The sequence below is a fragment of the Phacochoerus africanus genome, chromosome 1, assembly GCF_016906955.1.
Source record: "Phacochoerus africanus isolate WHEZ1 chromosome 1, ROS_Pafr_v1, whole genome shotgun sequence".
Taxonomy (NCBI): domain Eukaryota; kingdom Metazoa; phylum Chordata; class Mammalia; order Artiodactyla; family Suidae; genus Phacochoerus; species Phacochoerus africanus.
The window spans coordinates 102,511,478-102,537,193 of NC_062544.1; the positions used below are offsets into that span (position 1 = coordinate 102,511,478).

At 40.1% G+C, this 25,716-nt stretch overlaps 1 protein-coding gene and 1 pseudogene across 5 annotated transcripts in view; both read left to right on the forward strand.

Annotated features, from left to right (window-relative positions):
- The first annotated feature begins 5,203 nt into the window (after positions 1-5,203).
- On the forward strand, positions 5,204-5,502 carry LOC125112059 (cytochrome c-like; annotated as a pseudogene).
- Positions 5,503-15,118: 9,616 nt separating this feature from the next.
- The window catches only part of GOLGA4 (golgin A4), a 121,515-nt gene continuing 110,917 nt past the window's right edge, over positions 15,119-25,716 (forward strand). For all 5 annotated transcript variants that reach the window (XM_047770164.1, XM_047770165.1, XM_047770166.1 and 2 more), the window contains exon 1: positions 15,119-15,246. In XM_047770164.1, the coding sequence (XP_047626120.1) occupies positions 15,175-15,246 (72 nt within the window). In that variant the 5' untranslated portion in view covers positions 15,119-15,174. The remainder of the gene's footprint in view (positions 15,247-25,716) is intronic.

The window sequence follows — 25,716 nt, forward strand, 5'->3', positions numbered from 1 at the left end:
GCCTCAGGTGAGGTCTCTTTGACTTGGTAGACCATCTTGAAGTCAAGGCACATCAGGGAACATAATGGAGACCAGGAGGCAGTGGTGGCCCCTCAGTGTCACAAGCCCTTAGCATCCATCACTTTAACATTGCTTTCCTTTGTAATCCAGTGTCCTCTGCCCTAAGGATTGTGGGAAAGTTTTAGGAATAGAGAAGAGGGCGATCCATCTCTTTGCACATGCGGGGTTCTCTCCAGGGCTGGCAGTTAAGTCACAGATAAATCGTATTACTGTGTAATTTCTGAGATGAGGGCAGAGGATTTATCCCCCAGAGAAACAACTTCATCTGGGAACAGGCTGGGGGACAACTTCTTTTTGCTGCTTCCATAATCTGCCTGGGTTAGGCCAGCTGCTGAGTTGTCACAGTTGGTGGTTGGGGTCTGTTGTCAAGTGTCAATATTTTCATAGTCATCCCACACTGCTGGGCTACGTCTCACCCTGGCATCGGTCCCTTGGCCCCAGGAGGACAGAGAGTTCTTTCATACACAATGGGAAAAATATACAAGAGAGACTGTGTTTTTCTCTCAAAGACTGTTCAAGTAGCAGGCTGTTGCATTCTGAATAATGGCCTTTTTTTAATGATTTTTATTTTTTCCATTATAGTTGGTTTACAAGAATAATGGCTTTTAAATGAAGAAAGAATAGGATTCTAGAATCTGACATTTCTGGGACATTTAGAGAGGGCAGTTTACTGAGTATGATTTTGTGTGTGTGTGTGTGAGGTGATTCTGTAATGTAAGCCTCAAATTCTGAGAGAAATAAAATTATTCAGAATATTGTGTGTTTACATACATATTTAAAACCCATGTGTCCTATGATCAAGACAGGAGATGAGATTAGCCTGGGCCTGGAAGTGTAGACAGTGGGAATGCAAGGCAGGCAGGAATTCCACAGAGAAGCATACCCGTCATCCGAGGTGTCTCAGTTTCTTTGGAGTTTGAACCTGGATGCTGGTCCCTGGGTGTGCCCTGGCGGAGCTGCTAAACTGGTTGGTATGCTGGGAGTGGTCTGGTGGAAGAAGGAAAGCTCCTCCTCTCAGTCTTACACAGGCTAAAGTTGCAGCCTGGGAAGGCCTGTCATGGCTCAGCAGAAACGAATCTGACTAGTATCCATGAGGACGCAGGTTTGATCCCTGGCCTCATTCAGTGGGTTAAGGATCTGACATGGCCATGAGCTGTGGTGCAGGTTGAAAAGGGCTTGGACCCCTCGTTGCTGTGGCTATGGCGTAGGCAGGCAGCCGAAGCTCTGATTTGACCCCTAGCCTGGGAACTTCCATATACTGTGGGTGCAGCCCTAAAAAGACAAAAGACAAATAAATAAAGTTGCAGCCTGGCCTGCAGCCTGGAGGTGGGTGGGTGGAGCTTTTGACTGAGACTAGAGGCCTCAGGTGTTTGCCCAGTGGGAGGAGAGGGTGACCTGACCTGGCACTTCCTGGCTGCCATGGGAAGCATGGAGGGCAGCTGGTGGGTACTGACCCCTGGTAGAAGGTCGATACCCATGCAGTTTCTCCTCTGAAGGTCCGAAATGTGCAGCCACGAAGCTTCCCAGACCCTCACAGCTGTTTTCCACCTGTCCCTTTGTCCCCAAGATGAAAAGTCAAGACTGATTCTTTTAATAATGACTCATTTGCTTTAGTTTTTTCATCTACTCCTATAGGAGCCCAGTGCTCAGAACCCCTGGTTAAGATAAAGATCCTTAGCTTACGGGTTTGAAAACAAATTTCCATGGTTAAGCAAATGTCAGTAAAAAGTATGATCCTTTAAAGATTATTGATGACAGAAAAAGGCTTAGTATTTATAATTTCCTCCCCTCTAAGAAGGCAGGGATTTTTTTGTTTTGCTAAATGCAAAATAAACTTCCTGTAATAATTGCCTGTTCCATCCAGGACAGAGTTAAGTGATAGATGGGGTGATGCAAGTTTGAAGTGGCACAGAGGAGGCTCTGCTTCAGGAAAGGAGAGACAGAGATGCTTGGAGGTCTTGGAATTGGTGGAGGAGGCTGAGTCAAATAAGGTTGACCTCTGCATGGGGAGACTGACCTTGACCCACAGGCAGTGTTTGATGTCCATCAAACATTTCAATACCTTTGAAATTTTATTTTTTTATATAATTTTTTTTATTTTCCCACTGTACAGCAAGGGGGTCAGGTTATCCTTACATGTATACATTTCAATACGTTTGAAAATTTAAAGAGAAATTGCTTTCAATCTCAAATTCTTTTTGAGTGAAATAATCAATCATGTATATGTCTTAAATGCTTAGGAAAAATATTGAAGGATGCACTAGCTATGAGTTGTGGATAGGTTAACTCTGACCAGTATAATTAATAAAAACAGGGGGAGTGCAAATTTTACTTGGCTTTGCGTGTTTCTTTATGCTTTAAATATTGAAAATGTGTATATAACACTTACAAAACCAAAGAGGTGACTGAGACCCAAAGGTAGGTACTGTCCCCTTTCTGGCTCCATCTCAGAACAGGACATGACTGTGAGTGAGAAAGGAAAATAGACTCCTCTGTGTAATAGTGAAACATGAATATTTTACTCCAGAATCTTGAATTTCTGGAGTTTAGATTTTCTAGGGGGAACAAAGGTCACAGTTTGCTTTGTCTAGTGCACAGTATTTCACTCCAAATAACATTATCTTTTCTCCCCAAACCACTCTACCCACAATAGGGTATTGCTCCATTGCTTACTTTTTTTATTTTTGTAAGAAAAGTAAAGTTTTCTTTTCATTAATATATCAATGAAAGACTATAATATAATACATCAATTGACTCAGTAGACTTAATGGAATGGATCAGAATAGAAAAAAGGAGTTGCTCACTACAAACTGAGTTAAAGAAAGTGTATGTAAATGTTACGTGGATCTGCAGTTGCAGCCTTAAAACCAAACCTAGTCACTCCCACCCTCCACCCCTGACCTTTTGTATAGATTCAGTTTTAAACCATATCAGACTCTTGAAAACCTAACGTTCATTTCAGTGTAATAGTACCCATTGGTGACTGAAAGAATTATTTGAAACGTTGCAAAGAGAATATCAAAAACTGCTACTGGCTCTTATCCTAACAGCACAATATCCTATAGAAGAGGAAGAGTGACTTACAATGGTAGAGAGAAAATAATAATAAAATGTATATTGGGATGAATATAGAAGAACCACAGAGAAGCTGAATTTTAGGGAAATGACAGAAATGGTTCAATTATAGAATCCTCTCCCTGTGGAAAAAAAAGAAAGCTGTGACTACTAGAACTCCATCAGGGGAAATGAAAGAGGGACAAGACAGGAATTGTCAAGGGGAGGGGATAGATGGATGACCTTTGATTTTTCTCTGTAGCATTCTTGGACATCAAACTGCTTGGAGACAGCAACATTCTTCTGAATCTCAGACATGACTTGTATCATAAACATGCTTCAGGCCTTTTCGGAGTGCCTGCACAGCATGGCCCATCTGGCAACTTGAGTTGTGGCCTCGTTTATTTATTTTTATCATGCAACTAACTGCAGAAAACACAGTTTAGCAAGTTATGATGTCATCAAAAGGAATGGAGCCCATGTAATGTTGAAGTTGTTAATATTTTTTTTCACTCCATGACTGAGAGATGCTGAGTATTGCTGTGTTTTTTTTTTTGAAAATTTAAAATATTATGCAGCTCCTCCATGAGTTTGCTGCAACTCTTGAGAGCATACATTGGTACATAGGTTGAGTGGTGTGGCTATAGTCTGTTAATCTCACTGACATAAGATACATTGCAAATAGCACTAGGTTCTTAAAGCTTTTGTTTCACTACTAAACTCATACTAGTTTCAGAGAACCAGCCTTCTTTCCTCCTTCTGTATGCAGAGAACCCTGGATGAGAGAGATTAGGAACAGCAAGCAGCTGGTTTCAATCGGCCTTTATTGGACTGAGACATGAAACGTGGCAATGATATCAAGGCCTATGGAACAATGAAGCCTGTCTTTCCAGGAACACTTTTCTAGCATTCTACTATTTAATTTAATATTATTGGTGGTGCAGGATTCTAGGGAAATATATTTGATAGGGCTTTGGTTTATGAGATGAGTTTGATTACAAAATAAATAATGCCATGCTGGGTATAGTGAAGTGTCAATAAAGATTCAGAATAATGGGTAGAGAGAAATTTCCATATTGGGGACTTTTTATATTCAGTTTATTGATGAATCAGTGCATAAGGAGGTTTTCTGTTCTTTGTTTGTTTTCTTCAGTGCCCAAGCACCATCCTGGCTAATTTCTTATCTCCCACTAAGCGATGAAAATATAGTATGATCTCACCTACATATGGAACCATCCTTATTATCTATCTCAGGTCTCCTTCCATGTATATTTCTTCAGCTGAGTTTTCTAAAATAAAAGATCTTCCAGGGACAAATGCACAGCAAATTTTCAAGCAAAAGTGAAATACAGGAGGAGTGGGCACTTTACCTGCAGATCTTGGAGGGTCTCCTGGGAAAACAGGGGGTGACTATGGCTTGTTGTGAGGGAAGGTCATTGGAGACAAAGGTCTTGGGAATAATAATCCAGCATCAGCTCCCCAGAAGTGGCCATTTTGGAAAAAATCTGCCCCCCCCTTTTACATGTTTAATTTTTGAATAGTTAATACATGCTTAGTGTATGAATTCAAAAGATAAAAAAGGATATAAAAGTAGATCCCCTCACCACTGATAGTTCCAGTTACCTAGGGTTCTTCACTCGTGGCAGTCACTGTCACTGGTTTCTTTTCTATATATAAAAAAAAATTTTTTTTTAATGGCCACACCTGGAAGTTCCTGGGCTAGGGGTCAAATTGGAGCTGCAGGTGTAGGCCTATACCACAGCCACAGCAATGCCAGATCTGAGCCACAGCATGCAGCAACCAGATCCTTAACCCACTGAGCAAGGTCAGGGATTGAACCCACATCCTCCCAGACACTTTTTTGGGTTCTTAACACATTGAACTACAATAGGAACTCCAGTTTATTATGTGATTTTCCAGATATAGTCTACAATAACTATGTTTTTATAGATAAGCACACACACACAGAGTGACCCCTATGAAACTGCCATTTTTGAAGTTAAAAATCAGCACCTTCAGCTAGAAAGCGGGATGTCCAGCTTGAGAGTGGCCACTTGTCTGTTGTGCTTGGCGAAAGAACAATTTTAAAATGGGTGATGTTGAGAAGGGCAAGAATTTTGTTCAGAAGTGTGCCCAGTGCCACACTGAGAAAAGGGAGGCAAGCACAAGACTGGTCTGTTTGGGTGGAAGACAGGTCAGGCTCCTGGATTCACTTACACAGATGCCAACAAGAACAAAGGTGTCACCTGGGGAGAGGAGACACTGATGGAGTACTTGGAGAATCCCAAGAAGTGCATTCCTGGAATGAAAATGATCTTCGCTGGCATTAAGAAGAAGGGAGAAAGGGAAGACTTGGGAGCTTATCTCAAAAAAGCTACTAATGAGTAGAAGTTGGCCACTGCCTTATTTAATACAAGACCAAAATGTCTCATGACTTTTATATGTGTACCATATTTAAATTGATCTCATACACTAGAATTCAGATCATGTATAGCTGATGGAATGTTTCTTTTGGACGGTCCTGATTTAAATAAGATTGGTGGCTAAATGAATATGGTCAGCCTTTTTTTTTTTTTTTAATTTTCCCACTGTAGAGCAAGGGGACAAGTTATCCTTACATGTATACATTAAATTACATTTTTTTCCCCACCCTTTGTTCTGTTGCAACATGAGTATCTAGACAAAGTTCTCAATGCTACTCAGCAGGATCTCCTTGTAAATCTATTCTAAGTTGTGTCAGCCTTTTCAATTTTAGTAGTAATTCCAGTTCAACAAGTACTATCACTGTTTTCCCCTTCTACAGAGATGATTAAATGTGAATGTGGAGTGTTAAACTTTTCAGGAAGATGGTAATGGTGAATGCCTGCTCAGAACCTTTAGGAGATTGGTTTTATATTCAGATTTCTATAACTGGTTATATTAATATATTTAAATAGTGAGGAGATCCCTTTACTCTCTCTTAGAACAGAGCAAGATTCACCTGTGTTTCAAGTTGTGTTCACTAGCCTGTTAAGGCATGAGCTGAAGATAAACTGACAATATTTCCTTTATCTTTTTGGTCTTAACTATGCCAATTTCATTAAAATTATCTGTATCTAAAAAAAAAAAAATCAGTAACTTCAGGAGTTCCTGCTATGGTGCAATGGCATTGGTGGCTTCTCTGCAGCATTAGGATGAAGGTTTGATCCCCAGCCTGGCACAGTGTGTGAAAGGATCTAGGGTAGTTCAAAACTGTGGCTCAGATCTGATCCCTGGCCTGGAATGCCATATGCCAGAGGGCAGCCAAAAAAGAAAAGAAAAAAAGGGTTACAAAATATTTTCAAAATAAAAATAAAATGAAAAAAATCAGCAACTTTAAAAAATTAAAAAATACTTATCAAATCTAAAAAAAGCATCTTCATGGAATTTAACACGTGTATATATATGAATGTAAATTTTCTGTTTGTTTTTGTCTTTTTAGGGCTATACCTGAGGCATATGGAGGTTCTCAGGCTAGGGGTCAAGTCTGAGCTGTAGCTTCTGGCCTAACACCACAGCCACAGCAACTCCATATCCAAGCCGTGTCTGCAACCTACAACACAGCTCACGGATATAATTTTTCTTTCTTTTTTTCTCTTTAGGGCCGTACCCACAGCATATGGAGGTTCCTGGCCTATGGGTTGAATCGGAGCTGTAGCTGCTGGCCTACACCACAGCCACAGCAACATCAGATCCGAGCCATATCTGTGACCTACACCACTGCTCATGGCAACGCTGAATCCTTAACCCTCTGAGCGAGGCCAGGGATTGAACCTGCATCCTCATGGACGCTAGTAGGGTTCATTAACCACTGAGCCATGATGGGAACTCCCATGGATATAATTTTTAATCATACTAAGAGTACCCTGCTGTTACACTGTGGTGCACTTTTGTTTCAGACTTAAATAAAACGTCTTGAGATCTTCGCATAGTTCTATGCATAGAGCTGCCTCATTCTTTTTAGATTTTGTGCCTATTTATTTGTTTTTATGGCAAACAATTTATTTAAAAATTTACATACTGTGGAGTTCTGGCAGTGGTACCACAGGATCCATGATGTCTTGGGAGCACTGGAACACAGGTTTGATCCCTGTCCTGGCACAATGGGTTAAGGATCCAGCTTTGCTACAGCTGCAACATAGGTCAAAACTGGCCTATCCTGATCCCTGGCCTGGGGAACTCCATGTGACATGGGATGGCCAAAAAAAAAAAAAAAAATTGTATGTTGTAAAATTGAGTTTTACTTTTGATGTATAGTCTATGTGTTTGAGCACATGTATAGATGTGGGTATCCATCACCACAATCAGGAAACAGAAATATTTCACACATATCCACTTAGTCACCACCAGTGACAAAGAAGGAATACTACTGGCAGGCACACCAGGATCTCCCCTCAAACTTCCCTCCTTACTGCTATATGTCTTTGCTACTCCCCAAGACAATATTTTCCTTGTTTTCTAACACTGTAGATTAGTTTCACCTACATGAGATAATGTAGTATACATTCTTTTGTTGGCCTTTTATTGGCTCAAATTATATAAAATTCACCAATGTTGTTATGTGATTATTATAGAGCCATGAATTGCATATTATTTCAATATTTTGTAGCATTTCCTGACATGCAGAATAAAAAAACTTTTATTTTGGAGTTCCTGCAGTGGTGCAATGGGATCAGCATCATCTCTGCAGCACCAGGATGCAGGTTCCATCCCTGGCCCAGCACAGTGGGTTAAAGGATCCAGTGTTGCTACAACTGCAGTGTAGGTTGGTTGCAACTGTGGGTTAGATCCGATCCCTAGCCTGAGAATTCCATATGCTGCAGGGTGGCCAAAAAAAAAGATAAAAACTAGATTGTTAAACTATGCTTTTTGTAATGGTTTCTGGATTTTGTATTATACTTACGAAGGCCCTTGGCAATCCAGGGTTTTTTGTTTGTTTTATATGTTTTTTTGTTTGTTTGTTTTTGGCTCTGTCTGTGGTATATGGAAGTTCCTGGGCCAGGGATCAAACCCATGCTGCATTTGTGAGCTATAGCAATGCCCAATCCTTAACCTGCTGCACCATAGGGGAACTTCTTCCAGGGTTGTTTTTTTTTGGTCTTTTTAGGGCTGTACCCACAGTATATGGAAGTTCACAGGCTAGGGGTCAAATTGGAGCTACAGCTGCTGGCCTACATCACAGGTGCAGCAATGCCAGCTCCAAGCCATATCTGTGACCCACACCATAGCTTGTGGCAATACCAGATCCTTAACCCACTGAGTGAGGCCAGGGATTGAACCTGAGTCCTCGTGGCTACTAGTCAGGATGGTTACCACTGAGTCACAATGGGAACTCCTTCCTCGAGGGTTTTAAAACAAGTCCTCTTGGGAGTTATCTTGTGGCACAGTTGCTTAAGTTTTCAGTGTTATTATTGCTGTGACTTGGCTCACTACTGTGGCTTGAGTTTAACCTCTGGTCTACAAAACTACCTCATGCTGTGGGCTTGGCCAAAACAAACAAACAAACTGAAAACCTTTCCATGTTTTCTTCTAGTACTTTGATAATTTCATTTTTCAAGTGTAAGGAACGAATCCACCTTTTTTGTTTTGTTTTGTTTGTTTGTTTTTTTGCCTTTTCTGGGGCCATTCCCTTGGCATATGGATGTTCCCAGACTAGGGGTCTAATCAGAGCTGTAGCCACTGACCTACACCAGAGCCACAGCAACATGGGATCCGAGCCTCATCTGCAACCTAGCACCACAGCTTATGGCAACGCCAGATCCTTAACCCACTGAGCAAGGCCAGGGACGAAACCCCCAACCTCATTGTTCCTAGTCAGATTCATTAACCACTGTGCCATGATGGGAAGTCCACCTTTTTTTTTTTTTTTCCAAGATAACAGCATACTATCCAAATACTCATTTAATCTTTATGGGAAATTTATGATGGATACAATGGCATGTCTTCAGTTTACATAGGAGGAAACTGACATAGAGAAGTTCATTTTCCCCTCATCACAGAACAAATAACTGGGAAAGCCAGGACTTGAGCCTAGCCAGTTGGGTTTAATGCCCACATGCTTATGCATTATACTACCCAGCCTTTCCACCCACACAGTATCTTGAGTATGAGGCAAAATTTGAATGTTTGCAAGAGTGAATTTGTTTACTTAGGAATCTGATCACAAGTACTTATTCAATAGGAGCAGGGAATTTGACACTTCACCTCCATTCCATCAACTTTTCTGTTACCAAGAGGCCTCATTGTTGAAAAAAGATTTTTTTCCCTCAGACTAGTGTTGGGTTTTCCCTTCCAAGAACTCTTCTCATTAAATTGTTGAGTCATCAGCTATGAAAACAGACCTAGGACATGTCATGTAAACAATTACGAGACTATTAAAAATTAAATTGAACTACTTTGAAAAGTTGAGCAGGGTGTGTCTCAGAGAAAAGAAGGAAGTGTGAAATATATTACAGTCAGAGACCCAGATAAAGGGCAGAAGGCTGAGGTCAGTTTCCAGTTCTGTCACCAAGATCATATAACTCTGGGAAAGTCATTTTTTGGCTCTCTGTTTTGCGAAAGCAACAATAATAATGTAGCCCCTCACTTTTACCTGATTTACTTATTTGTGCCTACAATGGGAATTAAGTTAAAAACAAAGATACCAAGAAAAAAAAAATTCTTTAAAGAAAAGGCCCCAGACTGAAAAGGAGGCTAAATTTCTGGAAGAGTCATAGTCTAAGATTAGATGCTGATGCGTAGAACATTTTTTCAAGGGAGGCCTTCCAACTGTTTTGTAACTCTATGTAGACAAAAGATATTCTTTTGCAAAGGTAAATATTAAAAATTCTGTATGTTTCAAAGTGTTCTCCTGAATTACATTAAAACAGTATAGGGAGTTCCCCTTGTGGATCACGGGTTAAGGACCCATGTTGTCTCTGTGAGGACACAGGTTCAATCCCTGGCCTTGTTCAGTGGGTTAAGGATCTGCAATTGCTGCAAGTTTTGGTATTGGCAGATGAGGCTCGGATCTGGTGTTGCGGTTGCTGCGGCTTAGGCCTCTGCTGCAGCTCTGATTTGACTCCTAGCCCAGAAACTTCCATATGCTGCAGGTACAGCCATAATCTATGACAAAGGAGGCAAGAATATACAATGGAGAAGAGACAGCCTGTTCAAAAAGTGGTGCTGGGAAAACTGGACAGCCAAATGTAAAAGAATGAAATTAGAACATTTCATAACACCATACAGAAATAAACTAAAAATTTTATTAAAGTAAAAGATCAAAGACCTAGATATAAGACCAGACACTATAAAACTCTTAGAGGAAAACATAGGCCACTCTCTGACATAAATGACAGCAACATCTTCTCAGATCCACCTCTTAGAGTAATGACAATAAAAACAAAAACAAAAAAATGGGACTTAAAAGTTTCTGCACAGCAAAGGAAACCCTAAACAAAATGAAAAGACAACCCACAGAATGGGAGAAAATCTTTGCAAATGAATCGACTCACAAAGGATTAATCTCCAAAATTTATAAACACCTCCTACAGCTTAATACCAAAAAAAAACAAAACAAACAAACACCCCAATGGGCAGAAGATCTAAACAGACAGTTTTCCAAAGAAGACATACAGATGGCCAGAAAACACATGAAAAGATGTTCAACATCACTCATTATTAGAGAAATGCAAATCAAAACCACTAGGTGGTATCACCTTACACCAGCCAGAATGGCCATCATCCAAAAGTCTACAAACATTAAGTGCTGGAGAGAGTCTGAAGAAAAAGGAGCCCTAGTACACTGTTGTTGGGATTGTAAATTGGCACAGCCATTGTAGAAAACAGTATGGGGATTCCTCAGAAAACTAAAAATAGGACTACCATTTGCTCCACAATCCCACTCTTGGGTATCTATCCAGAGAAAACCATGACTCGAAAAGACACATGTACTCTGATGTTCATGGCAGCACTATTTTCAACAGCCAAGACATGGAAACAACCTAAATGTCCATCGACAGAGGAGTGGATAAAGCACATGAGGTATGTATACACAATGGAGTATTACTTGGCCGTTAAAAGGAAAGAATGGCATTTGTAGCAACATGGATGGACCTAGAAATTATTATGCTAAGTGAAGTAGACAATGAGATACCAACATCAAATGCTATCACTGATGTGTAATCTGAAAAAAGGACACAATTAACTTCTTTGCAGAACAGATACTAACTCACAGACTTTGAAAAACTTATGGTTTCCAAATGAGACAGGTTGGGGGTTGCAGGGATGCACTGAGGGTTTGGGATGGAAATGCTATAAAATGTGGTTGTGATGATTGTTGTACAGCTATAAATGTAATAAAATTCATTAAGTAATTTTAAAAAAGAAAAAAAAATAGTATTGGTGGTTACCAAAGGAATAAGTGGGGAAGAGGGGAGAGGGATAAATTAGGAACTTGGAATTAACAGATACACACTACTATATATAAAATAGACAAACAATAAGGACCTACTGTGTAGCACAGGGAACTATATGCAAATCTTGTAATAAAGTTTAATGGAAAAGAATCTGAAAAAGAGTGTATATATACACCTAAAACTGAATCACTTTGTTATACACCTAAAACATTGTAAACTAACTATACTTCGATTTTAAAAAAAGCTCTAAAAAATTTATCAAAAAATAGTATAGAAATTACAAGTATTTAAATCTGCTCCAGAGCTGTTACTTGTTATGCAAATTGTATATGTACACACACACACACACACACAGCTGTAGCATTTTTCATTTAAGGAAAAATGTTCTGAATGTACAAGATAAAATATTTCTTTCTTTTTTTTTTTTTTTTTTGCAACCAGGAATGAATATACTGGTGAGGACACTTGGATATCAGTCAATCATTTTGGAGCAAAGTATTGGAGAATGTAGAGAAATCAATATTCTCAGGAGTTTCTGCCTCTATGGTAAGGGATCTAGAAGCAGTGGCGATGGTGGTGTGGGCATGGGCTTTATTATTTTTTTGGCCACACCCATGGCATCTGGAAGTTCCCAGGCCTGGAATAGAACCTGCACCATAGCAGTGACAACTCTGGATCCTTAACTGGGAGGCCAACAAGGAATTCCTGAGCTTTAGAAGTAGGAAAGCTCTGAGTTCAAATGCTGCTTCCATTTATCCAAGATGTGTTACTTTAGGTGAAATTCTTAACTTCTCTAAGCTTCAGGTTTGTAATTTTCATAGTGAAGTTTAATGTTTGTGATATATAACTTTCCAGGCTTTGACATATAAACAAAGGTCCATATCTACCAGTATAGTTAAGGTATGAACTGTTTCATAATCCTGAAGATTCCCTCATCCTGCCCCTTTGTAGTTACTTCTTACCCACCCAACTCCTAGCAATCACTGGTCCACTCTCCCTCCCACAGCTTTGCCTTTCCAGAATGTCATATAAGTGGAATCTGTTGGCTGACACCCTGCAGGCCTGCAAGCCTTGTATTTGCCCAGCCTCAAGACCGAAGAAGGAGTTCCGAGTCAGCAATATAGACATCAATGGTTTAATAAGTAGGAGGATTTTTTTTTTTTTTTATGGCCACACTTGCTGCATATGGAATTTCCCCAGGCTAGAGGCTGAATTGGAGCTGCAGCTGCAGGCCTACATCACAGCCATTGGCAACATGGGATCCAAGCCACATCTGTGACCTACACCACAGCTCATGGCAATGCCGGATCCTTAACCAATGGAGCAAGTCCAGGATCGAACCCATACCCTCACAGGTACTCTGCCAGGTTCCTAACACAGTGAACCTGTGGGAACTCCAAACAGGTGGATCTTACATGTCTGAAGCAAGGTTCTGGAACAATACCCCACTGTGTATGCATGGCAGGGCATGTTAGTAGTCTTTGCCACAAGGGAGGGAGAGATTATTAGTTATAGGGAGAATTAATGTCAAGGTGGGTCATAGTTTTACCAGGGAAACCAGCAGAGGAGCACACCCCTCCCCTCCCCTCTGACAAACTATCATAGTGATGTTCTGATCTAAAGATGAGAACAATCACTAGTTGGGGCAGGGGGCAAATATGAAGCCATTTACTGATTAGGCTCTGTGATTAAGGGGGAAGGTCAGTCAGGTGAGTAGGTGTAGGTGAGGCAGAAACTGGTCTGGCAGAGCAAGAGACCAGCCATCTTGAGTGACCTCATATACAGAATCGTATGTATGCATGGCTTCTTTTGGGTCTGACTTCTCATACTAAGCAAAACTTAAGGAGATCCATTTAGGTTTCTGAGGTTATGAGTACTTCGTCTTTTATATGTCAGAATAGTATCCCACAATAGGGATATACCACAGTTTATCCACTCATTCACTGAAGGACTCTGGGTTTTGACAATTTGTGTTCCATGTTCCCTTTATCTGTAGACCGCTCTTTAACTCCTAATACAGATATCCCCTCTTTACCTCCTCATATTGATAATTAGTATTTTTCTTTTTCTCCATGAGTCTTACTAAGGGCTTAACAATTTTATTAATCTTTTCCAAAAACCAAATTTTAGTTTTGTTGGTTTTTTCCTATTGTTTGTTTTGAACCATGGATCTTTGGCTCAGTATTTTTATTATTTTATTCCTTCCATTTACTTTTTAATTTTTTCTTCCTTTTTCAAAATTCTTAAGGTTCTTAAGATTGTTGATTTTCAATCTTTTTTCCTTTCTAATATCAGCACATAATACTGTTATCTTCCATGTAAGCACTGCTTTAGCTGAACTGAACAAATTTTGATATGTTCTATTTTCATTTCCATTCTTTAAAAAATATTTTCTAATTCCTCTTGTGCTTTGTTCTTCGATCAAACAACTATTTGGAAGTGTGTTGCATAATTTGCAAATATCAGAGGATTTTCTAGATAACTCATCGATTTTTAATTTAATTTGTGATCAGAGAACACACTATATGATATTAATCCTTTGAAGTTAATTGAGACCTGTATTATGACTTAGCACATGGTCTGTCTTGGTGAATGTTCCATGTGTATGCTGCAATTGTTGGGTCTTTTCACAGAAGATCAATTAGGCAATATTAGCTGACTCAAGTTCTCTATATCCTTAGTGATTTTTTTGTCTACTTGTTCTATCATGGACTAAGAGAAGTCCCCAAGGGCCTGGAACTTAGCATGATAAAGATTTTTGAATGAATATATGAAAGTACACGATTCGGTGTAATAAAAAAAAAAATAATAAAGGCGATGTCCAAACGACTGGGATCTTAAAATAACGGCCTGAAACATCTGAACCCCGGAGCCTCGTGTCGGGCACTTGTTGGTTCCTGGAGGAGTCAAGCGAAGGGAAACGGGACCTTCTGGGAAGCAGGAGGAGTATGAAACACTGGAGACCCAGAATCCTAACCACAAATACTGCACAAAAGCACACTATCCTTCGGAGCCCTTGGCAGGTTCTCTGGATCTCCCATCTTCTCCGCCACGGACACCACCTCACCCAGTTTTTTGCGGTGGGACTGTCAGCCTTTCGGTTCTCAGTAGAAGCATTCTTACTTGGCAGCGCCGAAGCCCGGGCGTATGTCAGTGTGGCGCTCAGACCAGCCATGACTTGGCTCTGAGGGCATCGCTGCACGCACCGCGGGTAGGACGCAAAGAACCTGGTTTTTCCCTCCCAGTTCCCGCCTTCGGGGGTGTAGCTGGAGCGCGCATGTGCGGGCCCGACTTCGAGCTTGTCCCCTCCGGCGTCCCGTAGAGCTCTCTCGGCGAGCTCCACGTAGGCCGCGCAGGCGCCTTTGGCACATCGCTCACCTGCTGCCGTTGTCGCCGCCGCCGCTGCCGGGGCTGGATGGGGGGCCGAGGCCAACCAGTGGCACCCAGGAGAGAGAGACGCGGCGGCGGCGACGCCGACATCCGCAGGGGGAGTGTCCCAATCCGCCCGCGAGCCCAGGAAGGAGGCGGCGAGGCCCAGCCCCCGCGGTCCCAGGTGTAGAGAAGCCTCCGTAGCCGCTGCGGCAGGGTCTCCCTGGGCGCTCACCCCCCTCGGGTTTCATCCATACTCAGGACCCCGCTCTGCGCCATGTTCAAGAAACTGAAGCAAAAGATCAGTGAGGAACAGCAGCAGTTCCAGCAGGCGCTGGCCTCTACTCAGGTACTATGGCCGTCGCGCACTCTTAGTTGCCGACAGCCCTTGACAGCGACTCTTGGGCAAAGAGAAGGGGAGGTTCTTCTCTGACCCTTGACCTCTAGCCTGAGGATTACCCCCAAACCCGGACTGGGAATGAGTTCCGGGCGGTTCAGGTCCCCCGTGATTCCTGTCTCGGGTCCCCCATCCCAAACTCCGTCTGGAGATTGGGTGGAGGTAGCTGGATCCTTGACATTTGACCTCTGTTAGTTTTTCCCTACTCCCCAAGCCCGGCCTGAGAATAAGTGAGAGGGTTTCCGTCTTGCGTGATTTTTGACTCATATCGAAGTTTTCTCCAACCATCCGAGACCCCAACTCGGGAGTGAGGGCGGAATGGGAAAACCAGTAATATTTCCTGTAATATCTGATCTCTGTACCGAGGACCCCTTTCTTATTCCCGACCAGAGGTTGAGTAACGAGGGGCTCCTAGCTGGTGACGAAAGTCTAATTCCAAACCTTGGTCCTGGGGTGAGGGCAGGGATTGAGCCATTCCAGGCCAGGCTGCTTGCAGGATTGTTGGGACCCGAAAGAGGTGGCAATGTGGCCAGTGTCCAGCGCCCGAGGCTGTCACGAGTTAGTCACTTCGCATAACTTGGTTGATCCGGGACTGGCGGTGAGACTGATACTGGCTCCCGGCTAGGCTCGTGCCTGTCCGCAGTTAGGCTCTGATTCTTCAAGAGGTTTGCTAATGTTTTTGTTTTTGTTTCTTTTTTTCACGAATGTTGTTGCTTCAGGGAATGACAGTTTCCAGGAAAAGGGGGGCTTGTTAGTAATGTCAATTTAAAGAAGGCACAGCACTCTCCTGAGCAGCCGTGAATATGTGTTTTGGTTCGGGGAGCATGTGGCCCCTTAAGCAATGGGGAGGGCTTCTGCTAAATTTTTCCCAGCCTTTCTGAGTCTCAACAGACTAAGCAAATCTCTCTTAATTTTAGAGTTTTCACAAGAAAGGCTGAGTTTTGACTAGTTTGGAGGCATTTCTAAGACATTTTTATGCAACTTTTAAATGACTAATAACTGTTCAACAAGTACTAAATCAAACTGTTGCTTTGAATTTATTCTGAAACTGCAGATTGAAGTTAATTTCTTAAAATGTAAAGCTCCTGAAGAGTAAAACAGTGCTTGAGATACATCAGAACATGATACTGAAAGCTTGATCCCGTTTTACATTTTACTTGCTCCCAGGTGAGAGTAATTAAAATTTCAGTGCTAAATATTTTGCTTTCATACCCTTTACTGCAAGGTTTTTAAAGTACAAAACATCAATATTTAAGAAACAAAAAACTAAAAAATGAGGTAGAGATGAGGAAACAGGTGTGGTGGTGAATGTAAGGGAAACTATACATAACACTGATCCAGGATTTTACCTCTAGAAATTCATTCTAAGAACATGTAGGATGTATTAAGGAGTCAGCTGCATGGATTTTCACTTCAGTGTTATTTCAGTAGGTAAAATCTGGGCAAAAAATGTTCAACGGTAGAAAATTGGTTAAATAAGTTATATCAGGTAGTTGGTGAGGTTATGCAGCCATAAAATATGCCAGCATTATTAGGTTCTTACTCTGTGCTAGGCATTTTGCTTGGATTATTTTATTTAATTCTCACATAAATCTATGAGGTAGATAATTTTTTATATTTGGAGTGAAGCTCAAAGAAGTTAAATAACCTGCCTAATGGCACACAGCTAGAGTTAGAGTCTACAGAAGAGTATTTTTGACATGCAAAGGTATTTGTATTAAAAGGCAGATAGAAAAACAGCTTATAAAGTGTGATCCCAGTTTTGTGGGAAAAGTATGTTTATGAGTATATACATATATCTATATTATATACACACACATACATACATATAGACACAGTGAAACTAGTTTAAGGAGGATGCCCTCTAAGGTACTGTTCTTTTTCTTATTTGTAGTGTTATCTTTTTTGTTTTCCCCATGAAATTGAATTGCTTTTAAGTTTTAACAAAAGGAGTTTGTTTTTAGAATAATAGTAAAAACGCTAGTTACAAGGTCATGTGTTAGAGCTCCCAGATTTTATAAGTTGAAACCTCTGATGAGACAGTGTGTATGGAACACATCCCTGAGAGCAATAATCTCCTGTTCTAGTGTCTAAAACTGTGATTTTTTTTTCTTTTTTTCTTTTTCCTGTTGTAAAAAGTTGCTGCAATCTCTTCTGCAACCTTCTGTGCATGTTTGGAGTTAGAACTACCTTTGCTCTGATTTCTCCACCAAGTTGAATCCTTTTGCATTTGATTCTTCAGAAATTTATTTTCTTTTTACTGCTGATGTTCTCTCTCTTTTTCTAGAATTTTAATTAATCTCTTTCTCTCTTTTTTTTTTTTGGCTGTGCCCCTGGCATGTCATTCGCAGGCCAGGAATCAAACCTACACCACAGTAGTGACAATACTGGATCCTTAACCTGCTGAGCCACCAAGCAAGTCCTCTACTTTTTTTTAAACCTTCATTTCAGTGGGTTTTTGAGAGGGAGAGAAGTAAACAGTAGTGATTAGTCTGTATTCTTGTATTGGAATCCTGATTACCATTTTATCCTTAAACATATATTTATCTTAAATATTTGTTTTTTAAATTATGAATTCTCAACAAATGCATATTCCTTAGGTTAGTAAAGATATTTGATTTTTCTGTTTTATTTATTTTGTAGAATAATTTGGCTAAGTTAGCATGTACCATAAGACTGGTATTGAAATATGCTATTAACAATAGTTACTGTCTTAAGTATTGAGAATAAGATCAGTCCATTTGTTATTTGTTATCAACTGTTGAATGACATTTAAGATGAGAAATAGATTTTATCATTTGTTTACTTTTTGGCTGCCCTGTGGCATACAGAATTACTGGACAAGGGATTGGATCCCAGCTGCAGTTGTGACCTACACCACAGGGGCAGCACTGCTGGATCCTTAAATCCACTGTGCTGGGCCGGGGATCGAACCTGTGTCCTGGCACTGTAGAGATGCTGCCAATCCCCCTGTGCCACAGCAGGAACTTTGAACCATAGAACATCTTTTAATCTATATATCATGCTTTTAGATTATGTTGGTCCCTTGTACTGAGTATACTAGATGGTCATAATTTTTTTAAAAGTTTTATTGAAGTGTAGTTGATTTATAATGATGTGAATACTCATAATTTTTAATTAGAATTTTAAAATAAAAATTTGCTTTTATTTTTATCAAAATAACACATTGTGTAGTTTTTAAAGGTCAAGTACTACTAAAAGGCTATTATGCAACAAACAAACAAACAAAAAAATTGTTTGCTTCAAGCTTCCAGTCCTGTTCTCCACGTTCTTTCTGGAGGCTTTAGGATCTTCCTTTTATACCTTGATGTTGGAAATTTCATGGTAAATAATACCTTTTGCGTAGATTTCTTTTTGCACTGTGCTGGACACTTTAAGTATATGACTCTTGTGCTTCAATTCTTGGAAACTTTTAGATATTATTTCTTTGATAATTCCCTCTCCTTTATTTTTTCTCTTCTGTCCTAGAAGTCCAGTTAGTTAGCTTTTGTGCCTTTAGGATAAATTCTCTTATTTATTATTTTTTACCTGTAATGATCTATTTGTTTTTTTTCTGCTTTTGAGAGGTTGCTTCAGTTTCTCTCACTCTTCAATTGAAAATTTCATATTGGCTACTTTATTTTTAAATTTCCAAGGGCTATTTCTTATTGTCATTTTCTTTTTTCATAGCGTTGTGCTTGTTATACTGATATGTCTTTTATCTATTTGAGAATCATGGGGATTTTTTTTTCCTTTTGTTTTAAAGTTTTCTTTAAATTTTTTTGTTTGTTTTTTATAGTTTTTTTTTTCTTGTTTTTGGCTCATTGTTACATTGGAAACTTTCTTTAACTATTGAGTGCACAGGGCTATCTCTTAATATTTAAGAACAAGGTACTAAAAATCTGATGCTATTTGGAAGTAACATGTGCTCAACACGGGTTCACTGCCGGGTGATAGACTGTAAACTGGCTTTATTATTGGGAGAAATATCCACATGGTTTGCAAGAGGTCATTTGGTTTCTCCAGTGAAGCATTTTGTTTTTTGGGCAAGGGTTGAGGGGTTATAAACCTGGCTGCCAACTTTGTAGAAGTAGGACACAGGAAATGGGCTGGAAGTTCCATTATTCACTGTGCAGAATATCACCTAAGCCCTCTCATTTAGTCACACACTTTGCCCTTCACTCATGTCTTACTGTGCTTGGTTTCACCCAATTTAGAGCCTCCTTGGCTCCAGAAAATAAACCTCTGGTTCCTCAGAGCTCTGTAACGTGGGACAGGAGACTTGGGGATCAATCAACCAGTTTTATTTTTGTTTGTTTTTTTTTGGCTGTGCCTGTGGCATGCAGAAGTTCCCTGGGCCAGGAATGAAACCTGAGCCACAGCAATGACAACACTGGACCCTTAACTGCTAGGGCACCAGGGAACTCTCCCAATCTTTCCAGTTTTGATCCTGCCTCTTAATTTCTTCATCTTGCATTATAACATTTAAGTCCTAAGGCTTATAAGGGATGGAAATAGGCGCAATTCTTTTCAGTCTTCCCTTCTCCATGGGATTGTAGTGTCCTTAGTTGTACTATTACTTTAGTATTTTTTCATTCATATCCAATCTTTTGAAAACTGGTTGAAATTCTTTAACCCTTTGGGAGGGATAGAAAATTGGAACATGTAATTCATATACCATGTTTAACTAAAAGACTCTTTCTTTTGAATGAGTGGATCTCTCTATGTCAAAGGGCTATTTTTGAGAGGTTAGCTTTTGTAGCATGAACAGCAGTATTTCATTTCCAGCACTACTATTTAGATGTCAGAATGTGAAAGGTACTTTATTAAAGACATGATGAAAAGCTCTAATAATTTTAGTAACTCGATTGTAAAGGTTTATGTGAAGAATTGGCTCCTAGTTACTTTGACCATTCCGTGATAGCTGGGATATCAAATAGATTTGGCAGAGACTTTCAGGAGTGCTGTGGTAAAAAGGATTCTATGGCTGTGTCCTTGCCATGATTGATTACTCATGGGTGTGGGAGGGAGGAATGAAGCTAGACGTTTGTTATGCTTGTGAAAGAATAACAACTCACCTATTTGTGCCATAACTTGAGAACTGGGATGTGTCAGAAGGCCTCTGAGTGGCTAAAATTTTAATGTCATCAACTTCACATTCAGTAGTTAATGAAAGTTACTCATAGTATAAGTTGCTACATAACTTGTTCAGAGCTTCCTTATTGCTTATTTTGTCTACAATTCCAATAAATGTAGTTATCTAGTTTCCAAACTGGTAGCAAGCTAAAACGGGCAGAGAAGACAAGACATACTACAAGTAGTAGCATTTTGGCAGGAGTTACAGCTGACCTAGAAATGTTACAATATGTTCAGTTTCCTTTTAACTTTAAAAACTAGGATCAGTTAATTGATTTTATAAAGGTATAGATTCAAAATGGCTGAACCTCACTGTTAGCTACAAAATCCTTCAGGTATCAAAAAGGTTTAACCATTTTGAATTTGTAGGTTTAGACAAATACCTGTATCTAACAGTTCAGCTGCCTTTGAATAATTCTTTCTGTGAAAACTCAGGTAATGGAGCCCCTAACAGAATAAACTTTAATACAGTTTGACTTTAATGTAGAATTTCCCAGTAATTTGAATATCCAAAATTTGTGTTTTTTTAATCTTCAGATTTTGTTGTTCAACCTAGGATTAATGCTTTTTAATTTATGTTTTTTGGTCTAATTTAAATATATTAAGTATATTTGATGTATTCTAGATTTAAGGTTTAGTGGCCATGTTTATCAACATTGTTCTTACATAGACGACCTAGTATGGTGAAAGCAGTTCAAGTGAGTTGTGGAATTAGTGGGTTTGATCCTTGGCCTCACTCAGTGGGTTAAGGATCCGGCGTTGCCATGAGCTGTGGTGTAGGTCACAGATGCAGTTTGGATCTACTATTGCTGTGGCTGTGGCATCAGCTGCAGCTTTGATTTGACCCCTGGCCCAGGAACTTCCATATGCTACTGATGTGGCTGTGAAAAGAATAAATTTGTGGCGCCTTTCTGTTCCATAAAACTTTTGTTTTAGAAGTGTCTGTGAAATAGGTGTTGTTTTTTTGCCGTGGATCTCCATGAAAAATTTTTGGGAAATGCCGATCCAAGGAATACTGGGAAGTGGATGGGGGACTCAGAAGACCTGTGTGCTAACCCAAGTCTTGCACTGTGCAGCCTAATCAAGCCACATAAGCACCCTGAGCTGCTATTTTCTTGTCAGGAAATTGGAGGTGATATATGTCCTGCTTACCTTTCAGATTGGTTGTGAGAATCAAAAGAGCTAAAGCATTTGTTATTATAGAACACTTATTTAGCAGACCCTGCTAAGGTGCTGTGCTGGTGTTGCATTTGTCTTGAAGGGTAAATGTAGTCTCTGTACCATGGGGCTGAGAGACAAGTACTCCTGGTGTGGTGGTAGTGTGAGAGGATCAGGTGACATCTGAGGAGTCTTTGGATGATGAGAATTCGTGGTATTCAAGGCTTATTATTCCTGAAGAAGACTGTACCACTTTCCTAATGTTGTGTAACAAAGTACCACAACTTTACTGCTTAATTACCCAGTTATTATTTCACAGTCTGTATGTCAGAAGTCTGGCATGGCATGACTGGGTTCTTTGCTCAGGGTCTTACAAGGACAAGATCAAGTCCAAACTGTGTTCTCATCTGGAGCTTAGAGTCCTCTTCCATGCTCATGTGGTCATGGTAGAATTTAGTCCGTTGTTGAAGTAGGACTGAGGTCCGAATTTCTCCCTGGCTGTTCAAAGGGATCACTTTCAGCTTCCAGAGCTGCCCATAGTCCCTTGCCACCTGGCCACTCTGCTTTCAGGATAGTAGGAGTACATTTCTCTGCTTTCTGCCTCTGCTTCTCCACTCTGGGCTCATATTTGAAGGGCTTTGTGATTAGGTTGGACCCATCCAGATTATCTTTTGATTAATTCAAGCCAGCTGATTAAGTAATCTTAAATACATCTGCAAAATCTTTTTTTTGCTATGTGAGGTAACGTAATCAAGGCAGTGATATCTCATATTCACAAGGCGAGGGTCATTTGGGTTATCTTTGAATCTTTGGCATACCACAGTGACAAAAATGGTTTTTCTTATACTGAAGGAAATCATCGTAGTTGGCAGTAAAAATATTAATTGTGAGCCTGGGTCTAACCATCAGGTTTCTTGACAGATAGCTTAGAAATCTGTGTTCAGATTTTTTATGGCTATGAGAATTAGACCAAATTTAGTTTGAAGGAATCTAAATCCCTTTCTATTTTGAAGTGAGGATAGCCTGTTAAAGATTCAGGACCTTGAGGTAAGTGCTTAAGTACAGTTAGTTTTTTGTGCAAGTTTTATACTTACTCTACAATCACATCCATTCCCTGTAATCCTTACTTTTGAAACTCCAGAGGAAGACCTACAAGCCATCAAGCCATGCCTTGCCAGGTGGAACTGCTTTTCAGATGACAGTGTGTTTCAGAACTTACTCTTTAACTTTATAAACACCAACATTTGGTTTTGCTGGTTTGTTCAGAGTTGATGAGGCTCTCTGTTAGTAATCAGACTTACACCAGGCCAAGGTAAAAAGACATAGTGCTAATTTTTATAATTCACATTGGAGGTATACTTTTCAGGTGATTCAGAAGTCCCTGTCCAGAGTAGCTTTTTCCTGGCATCTGGGCATTTGGAAAGCTAAATTATTAACCCAAAGCTTACTTGGAGATAGTGGAATCACAGCAGAGAGGGTTGGCTAAGAGCTATTTCCTCTATCTTAGTAATACTTTTCTAATTACTTTCCTAACTTTTTGCCCTCTCAGTGGTCTTTTTATTAAAGGAGATACTGCATATAACCACTTAGATACATATAACCACACAGTGGCAGCCTTTGATATAGCTACAGCCTTCGAAACTGGTATGATTTGAAATTTATGGCCCCAGCTGTGGGAAGAAGGGTTTTTGGTTTTCCTTCAGCTTTACTGAGAACTATTTCTGAAGCGCTCTGAATAGTTGTAATTTAGTCTCAGTCCTTGATGAACACTGTCAGTGACTGCTTTCCTTTCTCAGTTCTAAGCACAATGTTGACTTCTAGTCATACGTTTTGTAGACTTTTAAAACATTGATAAGGCTTCAGCTTTATTTAGCATTCGACCATTTTGCTGTTTAAATTTTTATGGCCTTACTGTTCCTGTTTTCGTCTTGATTGGGAAGGGATCTCTTTTCCCCTAAGGTAACTTCTACATATAGTTAATTCCTTTTATCACATGTTGATTTTTCTGGTTCATCCTTAAGAAGATGTGTGTGTTGGAATTCTTAGTTGTAAGCCTCAGAACTCAGCCTAGCTAGTTAAGCAGAACACAGATTTATTAATGAATAGTTGGTGACTTACAGAATTTTCAGGAGGGCTGAAAGTCTGGGCTGATGGCTCTGCTCAGCCACACTGTGGGGACTGAACTAACAAGATGTCACAGCCACCTCAGTTGGAACCAGCATTGCCATCTTCCACCACATAGCTCTTGTGCACCACTGCATGAAGCTCTGTGCCTCCATGCTTGCCAGCTGAAGAACTTTAATTTTCATGGCTGTTTTCACATATCACCTACTTATGACTCAGAGTCTCATGTGGGTATGTTCATTGGTGGAGCTCAGGTCACCTGCCTTAAATGGAAAAAAAAACCGGGTTGGTGAGTTTTCTGATTTTTAACTTAGGGACTTATGAGAGCTGCTTAGAAAGAAAGGTTACTAAACTTTTGTCATATTTTGTTTATGTTTTTCACCCCCCCCCAATTAAACTATTCCTTTTTGATTGCTGCTTTTGACATTAAAAATCTTTCCCAGAGAAATAGAAGTAGACTCTCATAGTTTCTTTTATATATATATATATATATATATATATATATATATATATATTTTTATTTTTTTTTTTTGACACACCAGTGGCATGCAGGAAGTCCTGGGCCAGGGATCAAACATGAGCCACAACAATGACAATGCTGAATCCTTAACCGCTAGGCCACCAGGGAACTCCTGTGTTTCAATTTTTAAAAATCATTGACATCTTTAATATAGCTTAGTAATGATTTCTTTCTCTTTGCTCATATGGATTGCCATTTTGCCCCAGCACCATTTATTGAACATCTGTCTTTTTTTTTTTTGTCTTTTTGCTATTTCTTGGGCCGCTCCCGCGGCATATGGAGGTTCCCAGGCTAGGGGTCCAATCGGAGCTATAGTCTCCGGCCTGCGCCAGAGCCACAGCAACGCGGGATCCGAGCCGCGTCTGCAACCTACACCACAGCTCACGGCAACGCCGGATCGTCAACCCACTGAGCAAGGGCAGGGACCGAACCCGCAACCTCATGGTTCCTAGTCGGATTCGTTAACCACTGCGCCACGATGGGAACTCCTGAACATCTGTCTTGATTAGCATTGTTATACTTATTGAAAACTAAATATGTATATGTGTGTATACTCTTCCTCATAACCTTTGTTCTAGCATAGCCACAGTAGTATGTGCTGACTTGACAGATTAGTGTTCCATTTGTTCATTAATTCACTCATTTATTTAGCAAATATTTATTAAATGCCTTTTATTTATGTAGTGCTGTGCAGACTACAGAAGGGTAAGACATCAAGACTTTGCTTTGTGTGGATGAGTTCAGATCTACCTTGTTACGGTTGGAGTTTTGGTTTTATACTTTTAGGACTGTTTTTCACTTCCCTTAGAATAGATCTCAGACTCCTAATTTAAATTTTGGGCCCTTTCTCTTGAGAGTTTTTGTACTGAGGATTTTAAGAGTCTTATGGTCCCCATTTAGAACTAAATGGACTAGCATCTCAGTATCTAGCTGTGAAGACTTTTACCTGTGCACTTCGTTGTATTGAATTGAGTTGGAAAGCATTTTAAAGATCAAATTGACAATGTTAGTTCTTTAAAAATTTTTTTATTTTGGAACTTTTTTTTTTTTTTTTTTTAAATGGCTGCACCTGCAGCATTGGAAGTTCCTGCGCCAGGGTTTGAATCTGAGCCACAGCTGTGGAAGTGCCAGATCCTTTAACCCATTGCCCCAGGCCGGGTACTGGGGATCAAACCTGCACCTCTGCAGTACCTTGAGCTGCTGCAGTTGGATTCTTTTTTTATTTTTTTCTACTTTGCATTTTTTTTTAATTTGTATAATTATTTTCATTTTTTCCATTACAGCTGGTTTACAGTGTTCTGTCAGTTTTCTACTGTACAGCATGGTGACCCAGTTACACATACATGTATACATTCTTTTTTCTCACATTATCATGCTCCATCACAAGTGACCAGACATAGTTCCCAGTGCTGTACAGCAGGATCTCATTGCTAATCCATTCCAAAGGCAATAGTCCGCATCTACTAACCCCAAGCTCCCAGCCC